General features: G+C 46.9%; 1 protein-coding gene across 1 annotated transcript in view; it reads right to left on the reverse strand.

The window, feature by feature from the left end:
• Positions 1-22,130, reverse strand: part of HS3ST6 (heparan sulfate-glucosamine 3-sulfotransferase 6) — a 32,308-nt gene extending 10,178 nt beyond the window's left edge. The window contains exon 1 of the mRNA XM_074197209.1: positions 21,589-22,130. Within this exon, the coding sequence (XP_074053310.1) occupies positions 21,589-22,130 (542 nt within the window). The remainder of the gene's footprint in view (positions 1-21,588) is intronic.
• Between the last annotated feature and the right edge of the window lie 515 nt (positions 22,131-22,645).

Below are 22,645 nucleotides of genomic sequence, written 5' to 3' on the forward strand. Positions count from 1 at the left end.
AGAAAAGAAAAGAGAAAGGAAGGCCATTGAAGATTTTTTTTAACGTGCAGAGAATAATGTAAAGAAGGCCAGACAAGCAGGACAGCTTTGAAAGTTATGTTGATATCAGATTATTTGCTATTCTAGGATGGGGGAAGAGAAGAGTGGAAGGGAGAAAACTTTACAAAAATGAATATTGAAAATTATCTCTATATAATTGGAAAACAAATTAATGTTTAAGTGATGTTGAATTTGCTACATAAAAAGAAAAACAAACTGCATATAATGGAGATAAACAGTTTAATGTACAATCCTCTTCTTTTGTTTTATTCTATATACAGAAATGTTCTCTTTATTTGATGTTTGTTAAGTCCAGAATAAAAAAGAAATCCAAAAGAACAAAATGAGGGGGTTGGGGCCGGATGATCTATGAGGTCTCTTCCCAGTTCTGAGGCTCTTTGATTCTTCCCCTACCTCCTAGTGCCAGCCTCTGGGGCTGAGCTGTATAACTGAGCCATTGACATTGTGTTTGCTGTAAGCCATCCTCTGCAGATGTTCCTACAGATGTTCCCTTATGATCAAGCTCTGGTTCTTCTCAACTTTGGAGCTGCCATACCCAGTCAGGCCCATAGCCTGTAAACTCAAATGAGGACAGAAGAAAAACTCCCCCAAGTCTGTTCGACCTAATTCCCATCAGATGGAGCTACTCAGACTGACTTTGGCCCAGGTCCAACATAAGGGCTTCCTGAAGAGGGAGGGTGGGGCTCAGCCCATAGGCCCAGGCCCAACCCTGCAGGTCTTCATCTAATTGCATCCTTCTTAGGTTGGCTGGCATGAGCATGCCTCGGGGCACCCAGGTAGCCCTGGCCTGTTTAATTATTTAGCACCTATTTGACCCTTTCTAATTGGGGCTCAAGGGACAGTGGGAGAAGAGAAAGGGAAAGAATACAATATCAGCTCCAATTTCTACCAAATTTTGCAACACACAAAACACTTTCTCTCCCATCAATACCAGGAAGAAGTTAATGTGAACATTATCCCCATTTTACAGAAGAGAGAGGTAAAAAAAAAACAAAAACAAACCAAAAACAACTCAAAAGTTATATATCCAATATACTTTGGTTTTCCTCATCAGTTAAAAATGATCACCATCCCCTGCCTGTCTCCGACTAGATACTGGGAAAATAAACCCACACATCTCCATTGAGCTCATGAGTACCTAGCAATGTGCTGGACCCTATAGGAGACAGAAGCACTTCTGGTGCCAACACCCTGCCTGGCTGGTCAGCTTCAGGGTTGCCAGAACAGGAAGTTTCCAATCAAAGGCAGCCTCTGAGAACTGGAGGTGTCCAAAGCCCCAACAGCTCTGCCCAGCCCAGCACCCACCCTCCTGAGAGAGCAGAGAACTTCAGCTATTAAATTCACATAACAGCTTAAAAATGGGCAGCCCTGCCCAGGAAGCCAGGCAATGCCAAGAGGTTGGTACCTTAACCCACCCATGCCCATTCAGAAGGTGGCCTGGGGGTAAGGATAACTGGTCCTCAGACTTAATTCCCTCTCCCTCTACAATTCTATGGAGTTCCCCAGTTCCCCTCCTATGCATCGATACAGCAAAACAGTTCCATGTGCAGCCCCCGAGCCAGCCCGGCCAGGCGGGCGCTGAAACGGCTGATTCCAAACATGCTTGTGGCTTCATTCCCACCTTGGGTTTCAGGCTTTGGGAGCTGCTCAGCAGAGACCCGCCAGAGTCAACAGGCAGGATCCACATGGCAACAGAGAGCCAGCCCCTGCCTTGGTTCCTTCCCTCCCTCCCCTACCACCCCACCTAAGGCAAGTTAGGGAAAAAAAATCAGAAGACTAGAGCAGGAGAGCCCCCCCCCCCCCAGCTCAATCTATCCCCAACACACAGGGCTTCTTTTGTCTGCCATGAGCCCGTTCTGGAAATAATGTTTTTACATGTATAAAATAAAACACATAGGATTACAAAAGAAACCAATTAGATTTTAAAAAACAGTTATCAAAATATTTCAGAAAACAAGTTTACTGACCCCAGGCTAAGAAGCTCTGCTAGACAGTGAAAACATCCCTGTTTGCTCACTTGGAGCCTAAATTCTGAATATCTTATAATTTTCTTCTTACTTTGGCTAACTTTTGTTTGGTAGAAAATAATGACAAGACCTAGAGCTAGAAAGGACATTACAGATCATCTAGTGCCACACCCCTGGCCCCCTAAGTAAAGGAAACTGAAGCCATTAAAGGAGCAGAACCCAAATTATCCAAGTTCATGCAATCAGAATCTCAACCCAGATAATCCTCTGCCTCCAAATTTAGTGTCCTTTCCACTATAGATCATCTGAGTTTCTCATTCCTTTGAACCCTAAAGTGTTTCCACAGTTGATTCAAGTTTGTCTTATGAGACAGAAAAACTGGAGAGGCGTTGCTTTGTAGTATTTGGGTGGGAGCTTCTCAAGACCTGCCTTGTAATGTAAAGAACCTCATAATTGACCCTGGGTTGGGGTTAATCCAGAATTCTACGTGGCTGGCCCAATTTCGAGGGAAAGGAAGAGGGGAACCTTTATTCCTTTATGTGTTTTCCTGTCTGTAAAATAAAGAGGTTAGACTAGATAATCTATGTTCTCCTACTCTGCCTGGTCACCAGAAGTAGCGGGGATGGGTCTATTTCTGAACCCACCAACCATCTGGACTCTGACTCAGGTCTAATTTTTAGTCCCATTGGTGCTAATTTCCTGGGTGATTTAGGATAAATAACTCCCACTCTCTTCTCTGGCTTTATTTCCTCTGTTAATAAAGTGAAAGAGTTGGATTCATAAAAACACTAAGGTTACCTCTGGCTCTAACCAGAGATCAATTATTTAGAATTTATAGTTTTAAAAACTAAAATGCTAACAGAACAATTCCCTGAATTCCAAGCCCATGGGCATACTTTCACTTCCACTACTGGGGAATCCCAAACTTCCCTAAACACAGTCTCACATAGATGACAATCAGAATTACTTGGGGAAGTTCACATAGCCTCCTTATAGCTAGAGGGGAAACTTTGAATCTAGATTTGGAAAGTGACTTGCCCAAAGTCACACATCTCTCAGGGGCTCCCTCCCTCCTTGATGCTGAACTCTTCCCTGCACTCACTCTACCCTATCCTCCAACTTTCCCCATAACTTAAACAGGAATAGAACATGTGCATGCATGCAAATACATCTCTGCTGGTATGAATGTTTGTATCCATATCAATCAATAAACAAGCATTATTAAATGTCTACATGCACCAGACGCTATTCTAAATTCTAGGGATACAGAGATTAAAAAAATTTAAAACAGTTCCTGACCCCAAGGAGATTCTATTCTAACAGGAGAGATAATCACATTTATATTGAAAAGTACATCTAAGATGAAAAACACAAGGTTACCTTGGATAGAAAGGCACTATCAACTGTAGAGTGAGTTGGGATAAAGTGGAGAAAAGGCAGGGAGCAGGAAAGACCTCTTTCTAGGAAGTAGTGCTTGAACTGAATCATGAAAAAAATGGGGACAGGGGGGGAAATCCAAGAAATGGAGATGAGGAGAACAATCCAGGTATGGGGACAACTGGCACAAAGGCCAAGAGATGGGAGGTGGAGGCAGCAAGTAAGCCAGTCTGGCTCAGCTATAGACTGAGTAATGTGTAAGAAAAGAGGGGAAAAATGGCAAGTTGGGGAGAGTTTTAAAATACAAAAAAAAAGAAGAAAATCTAATACCACTCCCTGCAGCTCTTTGCAATGTCCAATATTATTCTCTTCTAAGAGTATCTGTTCTTTTCTCCCAGGCTATGAACACCCTGAGTAAGTGTACTAGTCTCCTACACTATACTGAGATTCTCAAAGACTGCTTCCTAGTTTCATCCTATATTCTATGTTTGCTTCATTTCCCTTGGACAGACATTTACCAGTTGTGTGACTCTGGGCAAGTCACTTAACTGAGTTTTGGTTTCCTCATCTGTAAAATATAGGGGGGTGGGGATGTTAGACTCAAGAGACCCACAATACTCCTTCCAATGATCATCTCTAATCTAATTCCTTCAAGTCATAGAGTGACCCAGAAAAAATAAATAAATAACTTGACCATAGTTACATCAAGAGTTCAGATTTAGAGCTAGAACCTAGGCCTCCTGACTTCCAGGAAAATATTTCTTCCACAATACCCTGTTGGAATAATACTCAACCATTTTAGTCCATAGAGGAGTCCAGCAGCAAATTCTAAAGAAAAAAATGTATTTCTTGGAACCCTGGAGTCAGGAGCACCTGAGTTCAAATTCAAACTCAGACACTTAATAATTACCTAGCTGTGTGACCTTGGGCAAATCACTTAACAAACAAAATGTATTTCTGGCTAGTCTGTTTGTGGTCCATGTACCTACAACTAGACCACATTCAGAGGTAGAAGTTAGAAGGTCCCCTTTGGGAACTCATAAAGAAAGAACTCTGAATGACTCTTCTCTCTCTCTCTCTCTCTCTCCCTCCCCCAACCCCCCACCCTGCTTTTTTTTCTGTCTCTGTCTCAATCTACTGACTCTTTCTGTCTCTTTCTATCTCTATATCTACATCTGTGTCTGTGTCTGTCTCTCATAAACACACACTTAAACAGGAAAAGAACATGTGCATGCAGGCATATATTTCTCTGCCAGTATGTATGTATGCTTATTGGCTACCATTCACCAGGCATTATTCTAAAATTCTAGGGATACAGAAACAAAAAAATGAAAGTTTCTGACCACACCACAATTCCAGGATGGGTATCATACATAGCTCAGCCTAGGTCAGGAAAGACTATTTCTACATCCTCCCTGCCCCCTCTATTTTGGGAGATCCCCCAAGGATGTTAGCCATGACTCCCGCTGCTTCTCTCTACCTCTGGAAAGTCTGTCTATACATACCATTTTCTAGTTGCCAGTGACCACAGTTGGCCTATGTCCTGCCCAGTCTATGATCTGAAAGGCAGCTTGCTCTAGTGTCAAGTCACAAAACCTGAGGGAGTTCACAGCAAGGGGGATGAGGGGGAGAAAGGGAAGGAGGGAGGAAGGAAGGGAAAAAGGAAGGGAGGGATTGAGGAAGGAAGAAAGGAAAGAAGGACTTCTATAAGGTCTCCTATGTGCTAGGTATTATGCCAAACACTTTCTAAATATTATCTCATTTGATCCTCTTTTGAGGACAGTGAGGGGAGACAACATGTAAACAACTAAGTTTACAGAAAAAGATATCCAGGATATATTGGAGATAACCCCAGAGGAGAGGCTCTGGCAAAGACGTCATAAAGCAGGGGAAACTTTAGTTGAACCTAGAAGGAAACCTGGGAAGCTGGAGATGGGAGTGAGAGGGGAGAGCCCCTCAGGGAGATGGAGCATTTTGTATGAGCAGTACAGAGGCCAGTGTCACTGGATCATAGAGTATGTGGGTGGAGTAAAATTTTAAGAGGACTGAAAAAGTAGGAAGGATCTAGGCTATGGAGAACCTTAAAAGTAAAGTAGAGGTTTTCTATCTGATTCTAGAAGTAATGAGGAACCACAGGAGTTGCTTGAATGAAGGGGTGTGATGTGAAAAGAGGACTGGATTAGGGAGTATGAAAGAACTGGAAAGGAAACCCCCCTCAGACACCTCCAAGCTGTATGACAATGGGCAAGTCACTTCACAAAAGCCTCAATTTCTTCACCTGTAAAGTTTTACCTCCTTCATGGACCTGTGGGGAGAAGTAAATGAGAAAATGCAGGCATGAGACATTTGACAAACCTTGAACAGGATAAATGTTTACTATTACATACATTTGTTCCCAATCCAGTTAGAGATTCTGTAGCAGCAGAAACTAGGTCTCTGTCCAGTATTAGATAGGAAGCACCTCATGTGCCTGGGTATTTCTACCTCTCCTACCCTAGGCTGTTGCTTTTCCCAGGAGTTGATCCATAGCAAGAGATGGGGAAGAAGGGGAGCAGGGAATACCCAAAGGTTTCTGAGGATAGCAGATGGAAGGCACCTTAGAATATCATCTCATCCAACCTTCCCACTTTACAGATGAGGAAAGTGAGACCAGGAAAAGTTAAATGGCCCATCTAACATCCCACAGATAGTAACAGTGCTGGGATCTGAACCCAGGTCCTTGTATCCCAAAGCCATTATACACTTTCTACTGCTGATCTGTTCTTCTCTCTGTTGGGGTGAAGAAGCCCCTGGAGTTTCAACTAACATTGGACCTTGGAAAACATCTATCTGCTTCTTTTGATAGCTGGGGAAAGTGAAGCCCAGAGAGGGAAAGCATTTTGCTTAAGGTCACACAGCTGTCTGGGAGCTCTACAGATTTATCATCCAATCCTGTTTTACTACCCCAAGTTTTTAATAATATATCCCAGGAACATGTATAGGTATTGGTGCATATAAATATGCCCACATGTTTCTGCTTCCATCTCTCCAAAGCTCTGAGGGTCACTCCATCTCAGTTTCCTTTACTGGATCATCTGGGGGAAAGATGACTGAGGTCAAATCTACTTGTGCCCTTAATCCCCTCTGAATTTGAAACATATTTATTGAATTCAATTTAGCACAGACTCCTCTAACTTATGTGTTGGAGCTGGTGGGACAGCAATTGTCATAGTTTGGGCTATTGTGGGGAGACCAGCAGAACCTAGTACAATGGGAAAAACAGTGGCCTTGGAGGTAGGCCCTGGGGTCTAGTCTCACTTCTGTCTCTCATTAGCTGTGCTTCTTTTGGCAAAGAACTTCATTTCTCTGCACCTCCATTTCCTTATCTGTAAAATAGATAATCACAACTACCTACTTTGTGGTAAGGGAAGTGCTCGGCGAACCCTAAAGGGGAGCGAGTTGTTGCTGTTGTTTGAGTTATGTCTATGGTTGTAAGGGCATAGTCCAGAACCTTATCTATCCCATGGAATCTCTGGAATATTCTTGGGGGTAATGTGACTCAGTTAAGTCTAATATCACATTTTCCAGGCTCATTTTTGCCTCGTTTTTTGCTTTTATAAAGCAATGCTGTTAATTGTTTGTCTTTCTCTTTCAAATTATTTTACAAATGAGGTACAATGAATAGAGCCTTGGACTTAGAATCAACTTCAAAGTGAGACTCAAATATTTACCAGTTGGGTGACCCTGGACAAGAAATTAATCTCTGTTTCCTCAACTGTAAAATGGAGATGGAGGGCAATACCTCCTAGTGCTGTGAGAATCAAGTCAAATAATATTTATAAAGTAGTTTGCAAACCTTAAAGTTCTTTCTAAATTCTAATAGTAGTAGTAGTAGTAGTAGTAGTAGCAGTAGTAGCAGTAGTAGTAGTAGTAGAAGTAGTAATAGGAGTAACAGTGGCAGCAGCAGCAGCAGCAGCATTCGTATTAAATTGGCCGTCATGTCTCTCCCCTGGGCAAGGATGTACCATGTTATCAGCCTAGGGCAGTTTCCAGTCACTTCCAAAATATTTCCTCACTGAAGTGTTTGCTTTACAACAGGTTAAATTTTTACAGGAAATGGTAATAGTCAAAGCCAGTTTCTTTGCCTCCCCCCCCCACCCCGCCCGTGTTTTACATTGACTGCTTATTTGAATAGCTAGGTTGATGCTTTTGCAATCATTCATCATATCTTCCCATCTTTGTCCCTTTTCCTAATTTGGTGTTGACTTTGACCCTTGCTCTGACTAATCAATGGACTAAATGAGACAGCACTAAGTGATCATTTCCTGTCTCTCAGGATATTGCCAATTTCATTTTCTGTGAATTCTGTTCAGGGCTCCCCATTTTCAGGGCCTTTTTTCTGAAGAAAAGATGAATGGTCTAGAGATGAACCAGAGGCTTCTCAGGTACCTACATCTTCTTTACTGCTCAAACCTGAAGGACATTTTCCAATGCACTTTTTTTCCTGACTATTCTCCCCTAGCCACACTAAGGTCATCTCGCATCATACTCTATTGCATAACTTGGTTTGAAGGATTCTGTTGAGTTCATCACAGAATTTCTTCATCCATTAAGTGATATGGGCATACATGTTGTAATTATCTTCAAGGTGTTCTTTTTTAGTTATGGTCATCATGAGCACAACAAGTGTCCCACAAAATGATGGTTTTCATTTCCTTTGGATGTCTGATGAAACCAACTTTTTGTCTCTCTCCAGGGACAGCCTGGGAACCATATTTCCTTTCTTTTAGTTACAACTTCCTTGTCTTCTGGTTTTGTTTATCACAAGAATATCAATACTGATGTGTTTCAGTTCTGGAGGTATTTCCTCACTGGCCACGACAATCAATAATCTCTACACCTATAATTAAACTGATTTAAAAAACTTGCAAGTATTCTCTCTGCCCTTGGTACTCTAGAAGATCTTGAACTTGTATAATAGTAAGGACCATTTTGCATTTTGTTCCATAGCTTGCCATGGTGGCCAGTTCCTTAATGATGAACTCCTTTGTACCTGGCTAGATTGGTCCCCATTCCAGTACACTCACCATGTCGCTGAGAAAGATGTACTCAAAGATTTTCCAGCATGGTAGAACTTGTCAAAATGTTTGCTCCATGGAAGAGCCTTCAAAAACCCAATGAGGCACAAATGTAGGCCTCTGGGGCAACTAGGTGGATAAAGTCAGGAGGACTTGAGTTCAAATCTATGTAACCCTGGACAAGTCACTTAACCCCAGATGCCTCTGCCTACCTACTACAAAAAAGTAGGTCTCAGTATATCAACACAGTATATAAAATGGAGTGTGGCTTTTCATAAACCTACAGCCTGAGAATTTAACAAATCCAAAAAGGTTCTTTCTTAAAAGGGTCAACACAGCAAGTATCTGAGTTCATTTCTGTTTGGCACAATAACTCACAAGAGCAGCCCCTTTTACTAAACAGAAAACTAATGGGCTAAAAAAGCTGGCTGTTAGCTTCTTAGTCCCTCTCCTCATATTGTAGAGTAGGAGAGCCAACTAAACTTCATTCCATCAGGGTCCTGTTATATAAGGGCTGACCAACAGTGGGACTTAAGCTAGGTGAGGGAACCCAAGGACAGAGGACCAGAGTGAAAATTGAGTCTTACTCCACAACTGAGACTTCCCTGTAACACCTCCGCCCTGAGCCCCGCTTCCTATCTGTGGCCCAGAATGAACAACTGCTTTTGGTATTCTTAATCTAAACCAGAGAGGCAGTGAGCATATGGGTATGCCTGTCTCTCTCTCCTCCCAATTCAGGAGCAGCCCCAGTGCTCACAGGGAATGCTTTCTAACAGGACTGGAATACACCATCCTGGTGACAGAAGAAGCATTTCTGTACTCTTGCTGGAAACAGCCCTCCAGGAGGAGGCCAGAAGGGATTTGTTTCCAATCCAATTTAGCACCATTGTTTCAGGAAAGGGTTGGGAGGGGGTTAGGCTCCCTTAGATCCAGGGGCCAGGGACAGCTGGGCCTTCCATCCAGCTCAAGGTTCTCACACAGCAGACAAACAGCACTGGTTATCTGAGTAGGGGGCTCAACCTCCTAATCCTATTCCCTTTTCAGTCAAGCATTGGGTTATGTCTCTGACCAAACCTCCCAACTCTAGGAATGGGTAATTGGAAGAGTTTCCCTTCTGGACCTTGGGCAGAGGGCAGGATAGCAGAGACTAACTAAAGGAGAAACTGAGTCTTCCCTACCCTCAGTCTGGGCACGTGGGGGATTAGCAGAAGAAAGAAAGGGTGGGGGGAAGCTGGGAGGAAGCCTGGGTGTTCAGACACTAAACAAATCATTAGGGTCACTAGTTTCAACCCTTGAGATAAAAGAACAGCCCAGCTGTCAGGAAGAGGTGTGGGAATGCACAGCCAGGGGTGCTAGCTCTGTCCTAGCTGATTCCCTAGAGGATCTGCCTCTGGGTCAGCATCTGCAAAATGGGCTGGGGTGGGGGTGTGTGTGTGTGTGTGTGTGTGTGTGTGTGTGTGTGTGTGTGTGTCTTTTTTGGGGGAGGGGAGGTTTCATCAACTTAAAAAAAAGTAGTTCATGGATACTTCTTGTCCTTATTATCACAGTTATTTTAACCCTCTCCCAAGATAGAACTGACTCATCTAACAAAGAAAAACAAATAAGTGACCACATCTGACAATGGATACAAAATTCAGCCCTAGTTATCTTTGGCTTCTGCCATGAGGTGGGGGGTATGTTTCATTATCTGTTCTCTGGGGATCTTCACTGGTTTTTCAATTACTTCAAGTGTGACTTCCTTTCAATGATCAAAAAATGGGAGACAAACACATTCATGTGGTTGACAAGGCTGCTACCAAGCTGACCCCAAGGGCAGGAGAGATAGAATGAAACCAAAGACAAAAAACAGCTAAAGGACTCAGAGAGGTTCTCCTGGGCCTATAACTGGAGGCATTGCTGGTGACTTTCCAAAATCATTCATTTTTACTGAGACTTTGTTTCCCCAGGACCCATTCCAAACCCACATAACTGCTCCTAAACTAGAGTGGACTAGACTCTGACTAAAGCCCCTCAATTAGACCATCTGGATGTGTTAGTGTGATCTGAGTCTCCCCACTCCTTTCCTTTCCAGAGAAGATCCCCTGTGGAGTCACACTGGACTGACTCCATTCTGGAAGAATTCCTGCATGGGATATGCCCAGGTGAACCCATAGCTGACAACTGAGGATGTGGGGAACAATTCAGTTTCCCCTGGCCTGTTTCCCAGTCATATCAACTTGCCCATCCCAAAGCCTTTAAGATAGCTCTACCCCACCACCTTCACTAAAACCCTAGCATCAGAGATTTTGAGTCAGAAAGGACTAGAGAGGCTACCATTTTACAGATAAGGAAACTGAGACCAAGGGATGTTAAAGGTCACAATAAGTAAAACAGTGAGCGGCAGTAGTTGAACCCAAATCGAGGGTTCCCCACCCCCACACTGTACCAAGTTGTCTCTAAAGGTGTGAAGCCTCTAGTCTTCCACCTATCACACATTAGGTCAGTCCCTGGGCTCTGTGTATCAGAAGTGACATTGAATCTGGAAGCAGCCCTAGGGATTGGTTCCCCTTCCCATCCTGCATCTGAAGCAGTACTCAGGAAGACACCCTTCCCCCACCCCCAGTGGAAAAGTCTGCCTTGTTTCGAGAGATCCTGGGAATACTTGGCCCCAGAACAGGAAACAAAGCAGCATCTCCCCAGAGCCACCTTCCCCTCCCCTCTCCCCAATCCTGGGGGTCGGGGAAGAATTCAAGGGAGAAAAACTGACTCCAAAACTTTTTAGATCAGAAAATCACTTTGCTAAATCCTTCTCTTCCGGACAAAGGGCCAGCCTCGGCAGCAGCTAGACTCCCAGCTCCAGGAAGCCCTGCAGGATTTCAGGGTCGGCTACAACTTGAAACTGGCTAGGGATTTCCTTTCCGTTCCCCGCCTATTTGAAAACCGATTACCCTCTTCAAACCCGGATAGATTACCAGCTCCCCCTTCTCCCTTTCCCCCTTCTTTTCTGGAAAGAAAAATCGACAAGAAAGGGGGAATTAATCAGAAACAGCTTCTGAAGTTTCCTAGTCTGCTGCTCTGTTTCCAGTCCCCCAGCAGAGTTATGGCTCCATTCTTGGAGGGATGGCTTAGGGCTGCAGGGAGAAAAGGATGGACCCTTGAGTTAGGGAAGAACAACCACCCAGAACTAAAGGTTTATTATGATTCCTGACCCATTAAGACAAATTCATGGTGTCTTAAATTTGGGAGGCTAATACTGCTCCTCCCCTAATCCACTTTCATCCCCTCCCGTGCCGCACCCTGCTTCCTACTCATGGAACACCCTCTCTCTCCAAAAAAGATAAGCGGCACTAGACATGGGTCCTTTCCTTCAAACTCGGGCCCCTAGAGTTGAAAGTGTCCTAGGAGATCTATTTATAGGTGAGTACAATGAAGGTAACTTGTCCAACATCTTTCAAAACTGGACCTTCTCTAGGAAATTTTCTCTCACCAACTCAACTCACCCAGTTATCTCCCGTTAGTGATCCCTCTTGGTCCTTTTGTGATATGGGATGAAGCACCAGAAGTCCAGAGTTAGTTCCCCCTCCCAAAATAATTCCCGACTCCCACTGTAACCCAATTACTACCACTCAGAAAGAAGGGTCATAAGATCAGCTGGGGATATTAAAGACATGTTATTCTATTCATTTAGTATTGTGATATGGGGCAGCTAAGGTGGTACAGTAGATAGAGTACTGGCCCTGGAGCCAGGAGGACCTGAGTTCAAATTTTTTTTTTTTTTTAGGTTTTTGCAAGGCAATGGAGTTAAGTGGCTTACCCAAGGTCACACAGCTAGGTAATTATTAAGCATCTGAGGCTGGATTTGAACTCAGGTACTCCTAACTCCAGGGCTGGCACTCTATCCATTGCACCACCTAGCCACCCCTTGAGTTCAAATTTGACCTCAGACACATAACACACCTAATTGTGTGACTTTAGGCAAGTCACTTAACCCCTTACAAAAACAAAACAAACATTTAGTGTTGTGATAATACTCCAAATATTCTGGAAATCTTAAAAACTACTTTAAAAAAAGTTTCCAGTATTCTTATCAGATGCATGCTGGTCCTTGGTCTTCTTTCTTTTAGGTATTCAGATTTTTTTTTTTAGGTTTTTGCAAGGCAAATGGGGTTAAGTGACTTGCCCAAGGCCACACAGCTAGGTAATTATAAAGTGTCTGAGGATTTGAACTCAGGTATTCCTGACTCCAAGGCCGGTGCTCCATCCACTGTGCCACCTAGCCACCCCCTCTTTTAGGTATTCAGAAAAGGACTCTTAATTCAAACCTGGGCCTCCTCCATCCCTTAGGGGGTATCTGCAGTGGGCAGCAAACTGAAGATGGACACAGCTAATCCTGACCAATCTCAAGAGCATTCCAGGTACCTTTTGTGTAACCTCCCCAGCTAGGGGCCCAGTTAAGAGACTTCTTTGGACTAGGAGAAAAGGCAAAAGGGGCAGTCATCTTCTATCACACCTCACACCATTGTAAATAGGGTTACCTGTTTGTGGAGGATAGACAGAAGCAGAACAGAAATTTTTGCCTAAGATTCCTGGTCTCCTTAGCAGGTACCTTCCCCCAGTCCTGCTCCACAGGCCTCTCTCTTCCCCTTTGGGGAGGGGGCCAGGGTCTGAGTCCAGGGGACTGAGAGGGAACCACACCCCCCTACAACCAGCATCTTACAAATTGTCTAACAAATTATCTCTGCTGATCCACATCTGGTATACATTTCCCTGTGGCTTTCATCAAGCCCCAGGCGACCAACTGCTCCCTCAGTCTCGCCTGACCGTCCAGATAAGTTACCCAGACAGGCAGTAGAATGGAGGATCCCTCCCTCAAAAGGCTCACAGATAGCTATAGCTCAAAGAGACCCTAGAGATCTAGTCCCAAACTCCTCATTTTACATATGAACAAAGTGAAGCCCTCAGAGGTAAATCGACTTGCCCAGTGTCATACAGCTAATAAATAGCAGAGCCGAGATTCAATCCCCCGATTCCAACAGCTTTCTTACATCACTCTGTAGGTACCAACAGTAGGAGGGTCCAATAGGGATATAGCCCCTGGATCCCCACTCAGTTAACTCTGGGACCACAGTAATGAATACCATTTTAACAAATGGCCCTTATCCCAGGGATGGAAGGGAACCCTGGGATGTGGGTGGGACCTGGATTACCATCCTCATTACAGATAAATAGCCCTGTCTCCCCCATCATCTCCCCTCCCCCCCCTAGCCTGGGCTTTTGGGCTGAGACTCCAAGAGAGACTTGAATAGCAAAGAAAACCCTATAATACCAGAGGAGTTGCATCTGCATAAGGTCCCCCTAGAGGGGTGTGGCTTGTATTTCAGGGAACAAAGCAACAGAAAGGGAGGGTACTCTCCTATCCCCTCCTCCACTGTGAATTATCCAATCATACTATTTAGAGTACAAAATCTACTCTATAAGCACTGCAAAAGAACTTCAGGTAAATTGGATTAGCAAGTTATAGGTGCCCCACTCGGTCAAAGACCTCACTTGGCCTCAGGCCAACTCCACTATCCCCCTCAGTGTTTGGGGATGACAGGTCCTTTCTGGCAGGACTCCAGGAGCCTTTGTGTCCAACCTGGAGGAGTTGGGGACTGACTTAATTTGAGGCTAAAAAGGAAAAGAGAGCCTCCGAGATGTCAACCCATAACCACCCTTCTAGAGCCCGGTTAATGTCCACAGTGTTGTCACCCTGCCCCTCCCCTTCTTTCTAGTTTTGGGGTCAGGGACAGCAGGGAGAAAAAAGGAGAGAAGAGGGAAAATGGTCTTTGGGTGAGGACATGGGAGGGGGGAGGGAGGAGAGGGGAGGGCAGCTTTCCACCCCCTAGTCCAGCCTGAATTCAATATACTCTAGTCCCTTCTCTAAGTAGAAAGCCCTGCCCCCACAAGCTGGGCTGGAGGCCTAAGGAACCCCACTCTGTTCCCCACCCCCAGAAGCTCTGAATAACCAAAATGAAAGGACAGAAAGAAGGATGGAGGGAAGGTCACTGCACACAAAAAAAGCAGTTCCCCGGGAAGGGATGGGGGTGGGGGGTAGGAAGGGGAAGCGAGGAATGAGAGGGGAAGTTTGTCCTTTAGGCAGGGGACTAGGGACTAATATTCAAGGACTTGTGGATGGAGAGTCCTCCTCTCCACCGATGACCTACTGAGTACCTGAGACTCTCTCGGTCTCTCCCCCCTCATCCCTGTCCCCCTCCCCTAATCCAAGTCCCCTTCCCTAAAGGTCTCAAGGGTTGTAACTAACTGCTGTGAAGAGAGAGAGAGCCCAGGGCTATCTCTGTTGCATGCAGGCCAGTGGCTCTACCATATGGTGCCCATCCAGAAGGATTGCTCCCTGGGGGGCCATCCCCCCCCCCACCCCGCCTCACTCAACAGCTGCCCCCTCTGAAGCTGTTCCAATTAGCCAAGGGTCACAGAGCAGATTACAATGGTGACTTCAGAGCAGGCAGCAGCCACAGGCGTGTGCTCGGAGGAGCACTGTGAGCCAATGTATGGGAGTCATACGTTCCACACGTACATACATATATTCTCCAATTTGTAGCCAGGCCCATGGCATTCTCAGGTACCCCGTCTGTATAAGAAGTATTCACAGAAGGCTGCCTCCAGAATCCAGATTCTTCTATGTGGGCTGAATCGGGGAAGGAGGGACAGGAATGACCTCCAGACTACTCAATGAATCAATAAAGCCCTGGTCATCAGTAGGGGCATTTAATGAGGTCACATGTCTGTTCCCTGCAGACTAATGCATGCTGATTACTAATAAGACCCCAGTGACTAGTGACTATATTAATGCAATTCTCTTTCTCCCCCTCATCAATTCCCTGAAGTTTGGATTCTCCATGACCCTCTTGGGTCTGACCCTGATGCTGCAGGTTGTAGACAGATGCACAAGATTGGCCTCCAGGGACTTGGAGGTTTCCTATCACGTCTGCCACTCTGGCAAAACTCTGCCCATCATTTACCCTATGGGAACATCCACACCAGGTAGATTGGGCTCAGAAAAAGGCTAATTCGAAGACAGCATAGAATAGAAGAGAGTCTATCAGGCAGAAAAGTAGATAAGGAGGAACTGCCAGTCAGTGCAGATAAACCCAAGAACTTAGGTCTCTGCAGCTTTTGCTCTCTGTTCTCTGTCTAACCTATTCCATTTACTTCCAGTCTATCGAATGGCTGCTTCTCCCCCAAGAGGCAGCTAGGTGGCATGATAGATACAATTTTCATTTTGTAGTCCCAAAGACCTGAGTTCAAATCTCATTGGGTAACCTTGGGGAAGTCTCTTAATCTCACAACTGTTCTGCCCCTTCCATTCACCGCCTCTCTGAGGATAAAATGAAATAATACATACAGAGTACTTGGCAAACTTCAATATAAACCACTATATAAATACTAGGTATTATTATTATTATTACAAGGTGAAAATATCTCAAGTCTGTTGAACACACTAAAAACCTACACTTTTCCAACCACAAACACCATTCCTGCCAACAAGGACATTCACACTCATATACAAACACCCCACTATGAACTCACAGACCCATATAAACACATTAAGAAAAAAAAATCCACCCACACAACACCTTCACACCCTTACATACCCACAATCACACATACTTCTATTCTCCCCACTCAAACAGAAGCAAGACAAACTTCTTGGAGGCTCTAAAGAAATGGTCTCCATTCCCTTCCTCAACTCTAAGGCTGAGCCCTAGTTGGTGGCCCTACCCTCTCACCCTAAGGACCTTCCTTCCTGGGTAAGGCAACCCCGTCCAAGGCAAGCTACCCTTCCAAATGGCTCCCAGCAAGGCAGCAGGGTGAGGCAGGCAGATTCTAAGGGCTCTTTGAAAACTGTTTTAGGGCTAAACCCTGGTATTAGGGCGCCTTTGCTCAACCCTTTCATTAGCCAAGTTCTCAATCCCCACCCAAAACTTCTCAAAGGTCAGTAATAAGCTTTTAAATATGGGCTCCAATTAACATTCAGGCTTCCCCATAGCTTCCTGCTCTATCCTACTTCCTTCTCAGAGTGAGCAGCTATAATTATTTGCTTCAGGATTCCTGGGTAGAGCTAAGTAGCAAAATCCACTTTAGCTCAGGCATCTAAAGACCCTATTAGACTAGCCAGGACTTTTTGGAAATTAGGACAGCCAGCCATTGAGATGTTCTTAACTTCAAGGGGAAGAAATGACCTGGAGAGACAACAGGATTATTTTAGAATGGGACAAAGATCATTAGAGACAGGACCAATCCCTGGGGGGCCCAAGTGGTTACTGACACTGTGTTTCAATCAATAAATGTGGGCCTGGCCCAGTCTCTTTCTACTGACTGACTTGCCAAAGCTGGCAGGTTGGGATTTCTTCACTTGAACCAACAGGATAGTGGCAGCAATTTCAGAGATGTCCATCCATCTATAGGCAAGAGGTAGCAACTCCTCACTCTTGTTTGTGAGTCCCAACTACTCTCTTCTTGTCCCTCTTCAAATGACCTCCAGTTTTATGCTAATTCTTGAAAGAGGAGTCAGGGGCCAAGTTTCTATCCTCCCTTTCCTAATTAATTACTACCTTAGGTAAGCCACTTGACCTCTGAGTGTCAGTTTTTTCATCTGTAAAATAAGAAGGTTGGATTAGAGGGTCTTTGAGGTCCCTTACAACTATATGGCACCAAGGCTGAAATAGAATCTGTTTGATGGGGGGTGGGTAAGAGGAGGAGGAGGAAGAAAAGGAAGAAGAGGAGGAGGGAGAGGAAGGTATAGGGAATATCAGTACCTCTGGATAAAACAGGGACCTCCTGGGAGAGATTTAGAGGCTAGGACTGGAAGTTCTATTTCCAACTATCTTTCATTTTTGGTGTGACCTCTATCCCCTTTTCAGTTTTGCCATCTCTAAACTGGGGGAATTGGACCAGATGACCCCAAAGGACCCTCCCAGATCTGCCACTCTGGAAGTCTAGAATGTCTATAGAGGGGCTTTGTTTCTTAGGAACTATCTCTTCATTATGCAGAGGCAACATGGTTTTACCTACCCTACATAAAAGGCTCCCCAAGAATTTGTTTTGCATGACTATACATATTTGTAACGGTTTTGTTTTTTCTAGCTTTCTCAATTGATGGGGGAAGGGGACAGAGAGAAGGAGAGAATTCACAAGTGAATAAAAATTTGAATTTAAATAAAAAAGACTTCCCAAGATCGGTATCTTCAAGCAGAAATACTTATTACCAAACTTTCCCAGTTCCAGGGAAGCCCAGTTTAATTCTGAGAACTGACTCTTCCCATGAACACAGACCACTAAGAATGCTGAGGAAAATATAACTGTTCCCTGCTGAACAGACATACCTGCTTCCTGCAAGCTAAAAACTGTCTCCTCTGACCCTCTCTTCCGCCTAGAAGAAGTCCCAGAGAGGCCCCTGCTCAGGGACACCCCTGAAGAGATTGATTGGGCTGTGATACATGAACCTGGAACCATAAAAAAAAAAAGACTTCTATATCACTATCAGTATCAACTCAAGGACTAACGGGTTAAGGGGGGGGGGACTACAGTCATTTATCTTGGGGGGAGAGGAGAAAGGGAGGAAGGAGGGCAGACAATCTACAAATCAGACTGTCAGAGTTGGAAGGGACCTTAAAGATCATCTGGTCCAGATTCCTACTCTGCTATAAAGGGAGACAGAAACCCAGAGGGGAATTGACTAGCCCAGGGTCACAGAGTGAAGCAAAACTGCAACTAGGATACCCTGTCTCCCTATTCAGAGAGCTTTCTACCACCCATAGCCTCCTTCCAAGCTTGGGCTGGAAAGCTCAAAAGGGAGCCTCATTGGGCCTCTCAGGGTAATTATCATCAGAAATGCTTTCAACTCCATTCAGCTCAACAAACTTTTCACAAACACAGACCAAGTGCAAGGCACAGTGCATTCAAATGAAGTCTTTCCTGACCTCTAGGAGTTTACATTCAACAGCAAGGAAATGGGTCTAACCCATGCACAAAGCATATTCATTACCAGGCCCACATGGATCAGCAGAGGAGCCGCCAGGCACCAGAGGGAAACTGGGCTGAACTGTTAGAATGAAAAGACAACTGTGTGATTATCGAGAAGTCATTTAACTTCTCCTCTAAGTCTTAATTTTTTCAATCAAATCTACTATATGCTTGATTCTAGAAATACAACAATTAAAAAAGAAAAGAAACCATCCTAATTCTCAAGATGTGCTTACATCTTCATTTATAAAATGGAAACAATGAGGAGATATATACCCCAAGCTCAGAAAGTTGTTGTGAGGAAAGCATTTTGTAAACTGCAAAGTGTAAGACATGTACGAACCACCTTCATGGTTATGAATCCAATCATCAGTAAGATGAACCAACCTCCAAGATAAACCTCCCCCCCCCCCAAATAGGGTAGCCCTGTTCTCAGAGAGATGACTCTCACCTAGATCATGGTGTTTCTTGGCAGATAAGCAGTACACTATTAAAGCCTAGGATAACCAGGAGATAACAGCAATAGAGATGGACACCAGAATGTCTACAATGTCTGAGCCTCCATCTGAGAGATCACAAGGTTCAGTTTCCCTCCCTCCTGGAGGCATCTCCTTAATTCCACTTTCCAACTGCCAATAACACTAAATCCTGAAGCTAATGGAGTAACCCTGTAATTGGAGTGGGGCTCACCGGGATACATGGATACACACACACACACACACACACACACACACACACACACACATACCCCCCAAACCCTTAATTCACTTCACTCTGTGGGTTGGGCCCCAACATTCAGAATAATCAAGCCTGGCTGCTGTAGCCTTCCCAAAACAGACAGACTGATAGACAGACAGAAAAACAGAGATAAACACACACACACACACACACACACACACACACACACACACACACACACATTTCTAAACTAAAGCAGAGAAAAGGAGAAAAACCAAATATCTCTAGTCTAAGAATGTCAGATAGTCAGACACTCTACCTACCTCTTTCCTGTTAATTAAAACACCAGTCAATAAGCTTATCACAGAAATGAGAGCTGGAAGGAATCTTAGAAACCATCTAGTTCAACCTACTCATTTTACATATAAGAAACTTGAGGCTCAGATAAATGAAATACCCAAGGCCTCCTCAAAAGTAGGTGGAAGTAGATCTAGAATTCAAACCCAGGTTATCTTGATGCCAACTCCACTCTTCTTTCTTACTATACCAAGTTACCTTCTGAGTCCTTCCCAAGGATGCATTACATCTGTGACACTACTCCCTGTATTCCCCAAAATTCTTCTCTCCTGACTTGTGCAGGTTTTAGGATTATGTATTATGTACTTAACATCTAGATCTGGGGTTGGAAACCAGGAAAGTAGGGGGCCAGATTCCCAGTTAGCCAGCCCAGGCTAGGGTCAACAACCACAGACCAGTCATTTCTGTAGCATTAGTTCCAGTACCATATAAACTCATTGATTCAATGCAGGACCAGCTGCTTCTTCCAGTAACAGTCCTTAATTTGTGTCAAAGGAGTCTGCAGGGGAGTTGTGGGACCCTTTCCTGCTAACTGCCATGAGACAGAGATTTGATCTCGTGCCATAGTAATATTGCCCCACATCCCTCTTCTAGGGGAAAAAAGAGAGTGAGAAGAGAAAAGGGACTGCTAAAGCACTAGCAATCTGTGTACTCAAATCGTTCTTACAACATCAAGTTCATTTCTGCCCCCCCAAACAAGGTCCCAGTGCCCTGATGGAGCTTGTTAGCAGTAAATAGAAAGAAGATTCATTTCCCAAACATCCCTCCCAAATCCATTCGGACCTTGAAACCTCTAGAATTGCCTGTCTTCGTATTTCACAAAGCCTGAATCCCAGGGAGCTGGCAAACCGGGAGGGCGGCTCCCTGCAGGCTCAGCACAAGAGGGAAGGTTTTTTAAGTTTTGTGAGTCTATTCGCTTTCTCAAACATAATGTCTTCCCTATTAGGGTGAGTTAAGACTCCAGTCATGGGAAGACTGTCCCTTTCGGTAGCTCCCTTGTCCCAGAAACGGGCCAGCGGCAAAGATACAGTGGATACAGTAACAGCCAAACAGGAAGATTCACCCGATCCAAGAGCACAGAACTACAGATCGTCTGGTAAAACTCTCTCACGTTATAACAGGAATTGTAATTACTGCCCAGAGAGATTACGTGATTTATCCAAACCCAAGCAGGTCGTAAGTGGCGGAGCTGCCACTTGAAAACTCCAACCCCCCCCCCCCATTTCAGTACCCATTCTAACTCCACTTTCCCCCCGAGCCAGGCAACTCCTGACCAGTCATTTTGTCAGTTAGCAACCCGGCAGACTATTGGCGTTCTGCATGTGGGGGTTTTCCGACTAATAGAAAACATGTTTGTGCCACTCCGAGATATGAAAGCCCATCTCCATCCCCTACCATCCCGAAAGCCTCAGCCAGGCTCTTACCCTAACTTTAAAAACAAATTAAAAACTCACAACATCCAGTTCTGGTCATCGACTCGACATAAAAGCAAAAGGGAGCTCCTTCTACCTCTCCAGTCTTGATTGCTTTTGCTTAGAAACCGTTTTGGTCCCCATCTGAAAGGTTGCTGTCATGCTCCCCTCCAGCCCCTTACTCACTCCTCTCCCTCTCCCATCATCAGCGACCTTCTCTGGGCTCCCCCAAAGCTAGGGGGTGGCAGGCTCCGGAGACTACATCCCTAACTAATTCTCCTAAGTTAGACTTTAAGTGGTTTCCGGGGTTCCCCCACCCTACCCCCCAACCAAAGCCCGAATCGGCCGAAGTGGTGCCGTTGCCCTGTTTCCCACCATTGGGTCCCGGGCCACGGTCCCCCCGACAGTTCCTCCTGCCTCCCGGGAAGAGGCATTTTCCCTCTGGGGGACCTGAGCCGGCGGGACGGGGTCTCGGGGCGCCCTGCTTCTGCGGGCGGACTCTGAGAGCTGCTCCAAGGCGTCGCCGGGGCTGGGGCGGAGGCCGGTCTGGGCTCTCCTCTTCCCAAATTAGAGGGGGGTGGAGAGTGGCGCGAGGGCGAGACCCTCCCCGGCGCCCCTGAAGCGGCCAAGGAGGGGCGGGGGGTCCCGGGCGGGCGAGCCGCGGCGGCGGGCGCCTACCTGTACCAGGCCAGCCCCTTGCCGTAGCACCTGTCGAAGAAGTGGGGCTCGGCGCCGAGCGCGCGGACGTCGGGGTGCACCCGCAGGAACTCCAGCAGGGCGCGCGTGCCGCCCTTCTTCACGCCCACGATGAGCGCCTGCGGGAAGCGCCGGCTGCCGAAGCTGCTGGCCAGGGGCAGCCCCGGGCTCCGCGCGGCCCCGGCCCCGGCCCCGGCCCCGGCCCCGGCCCCGGCCCCGCCGCGCGCTCGGCCCGGCCCCGGGGGGACGGCGGCCGCGGCGGGCAGGGGCCGTCCGGGCCGCGGCGCCCAGGACGGCGGCGGCGGCGGGCGGGTGGCCGGGGGCGCGGCGGGCGGCGGCGGGGGGCGGGCCGCGGCGCAGGGGCCCGACAGGCAGTAGAAGAAGTAGGTGCCGAGCAGCAGCACGGAGAGCAGCAGCGGCGCGCGGGGCGGCGCGCGGAGCAGCGCCCCGAGGTGCGCCCGCAGCCCCGGGCCCGCGCCCCCCGCGCCGCCGCCCTCCCCGCCGCCGCCGCCGCTACGTCCCATGGGGCCTCGGGGCGGCCGGAGCCCGGAGCCGCGGCCGTGGAGCGCCGCGCGGGGCCAGCATCCCGGCCCGGGCCGCGCTCCCTCCGCCGGGCGGGCGTCTGGGCTTCTGCGCGGGGCCGGCCGGCCCGGGCGGAGGCGGCGGGGCGGGGGAGGGGGCGCGGCCGGGGAGGGGCCCGGGACCCGCCCCCGCCCGCCGCGCCCCGCCCCCGCCCCGCCCGCGCCGCCGCCGCCGCCGCTCCGACCCTGCAAGCCCGGGCGGCCTGGGCACGCGAGGATGCGCCGCCCCGCCCGGCCCAGGCCGGGGACCCCCTTCTGGGAGGGCCGCCCCGCAGCTCACGGGGCCTCCGCTCCCCGCAGCCCGGAGCCGGCTCCCGGGCAAGCTGCCCCGAAGTCCGGTGCCCCCGCGTCCCGCGCCCGAATCGTTCCCCAGGGCCCTCGCGTGCTGAGCCCCCGGCCCCGCTAACTCCATCCCTCCTTCCCACTCAGGCCGGGACGTGTGTGCGTGTCTGTGTGCG

Source organism: Macrotis lagotis, chromosome 8 (assembly GCF_037893015.1).
Source record: "Macrotis lagotis isolate mMagLag1 chromosome 8, bilby.v1.9.chrom.fasta, whole genome shotgun sequence".
In the NCBI taxonomy this organism is placed as follows: Eukaryota; Metazoa; Chordata; class Mammalia; order Peramelemorphia; family Peramelidae; genus Macrotis; species Macrotis lagotis.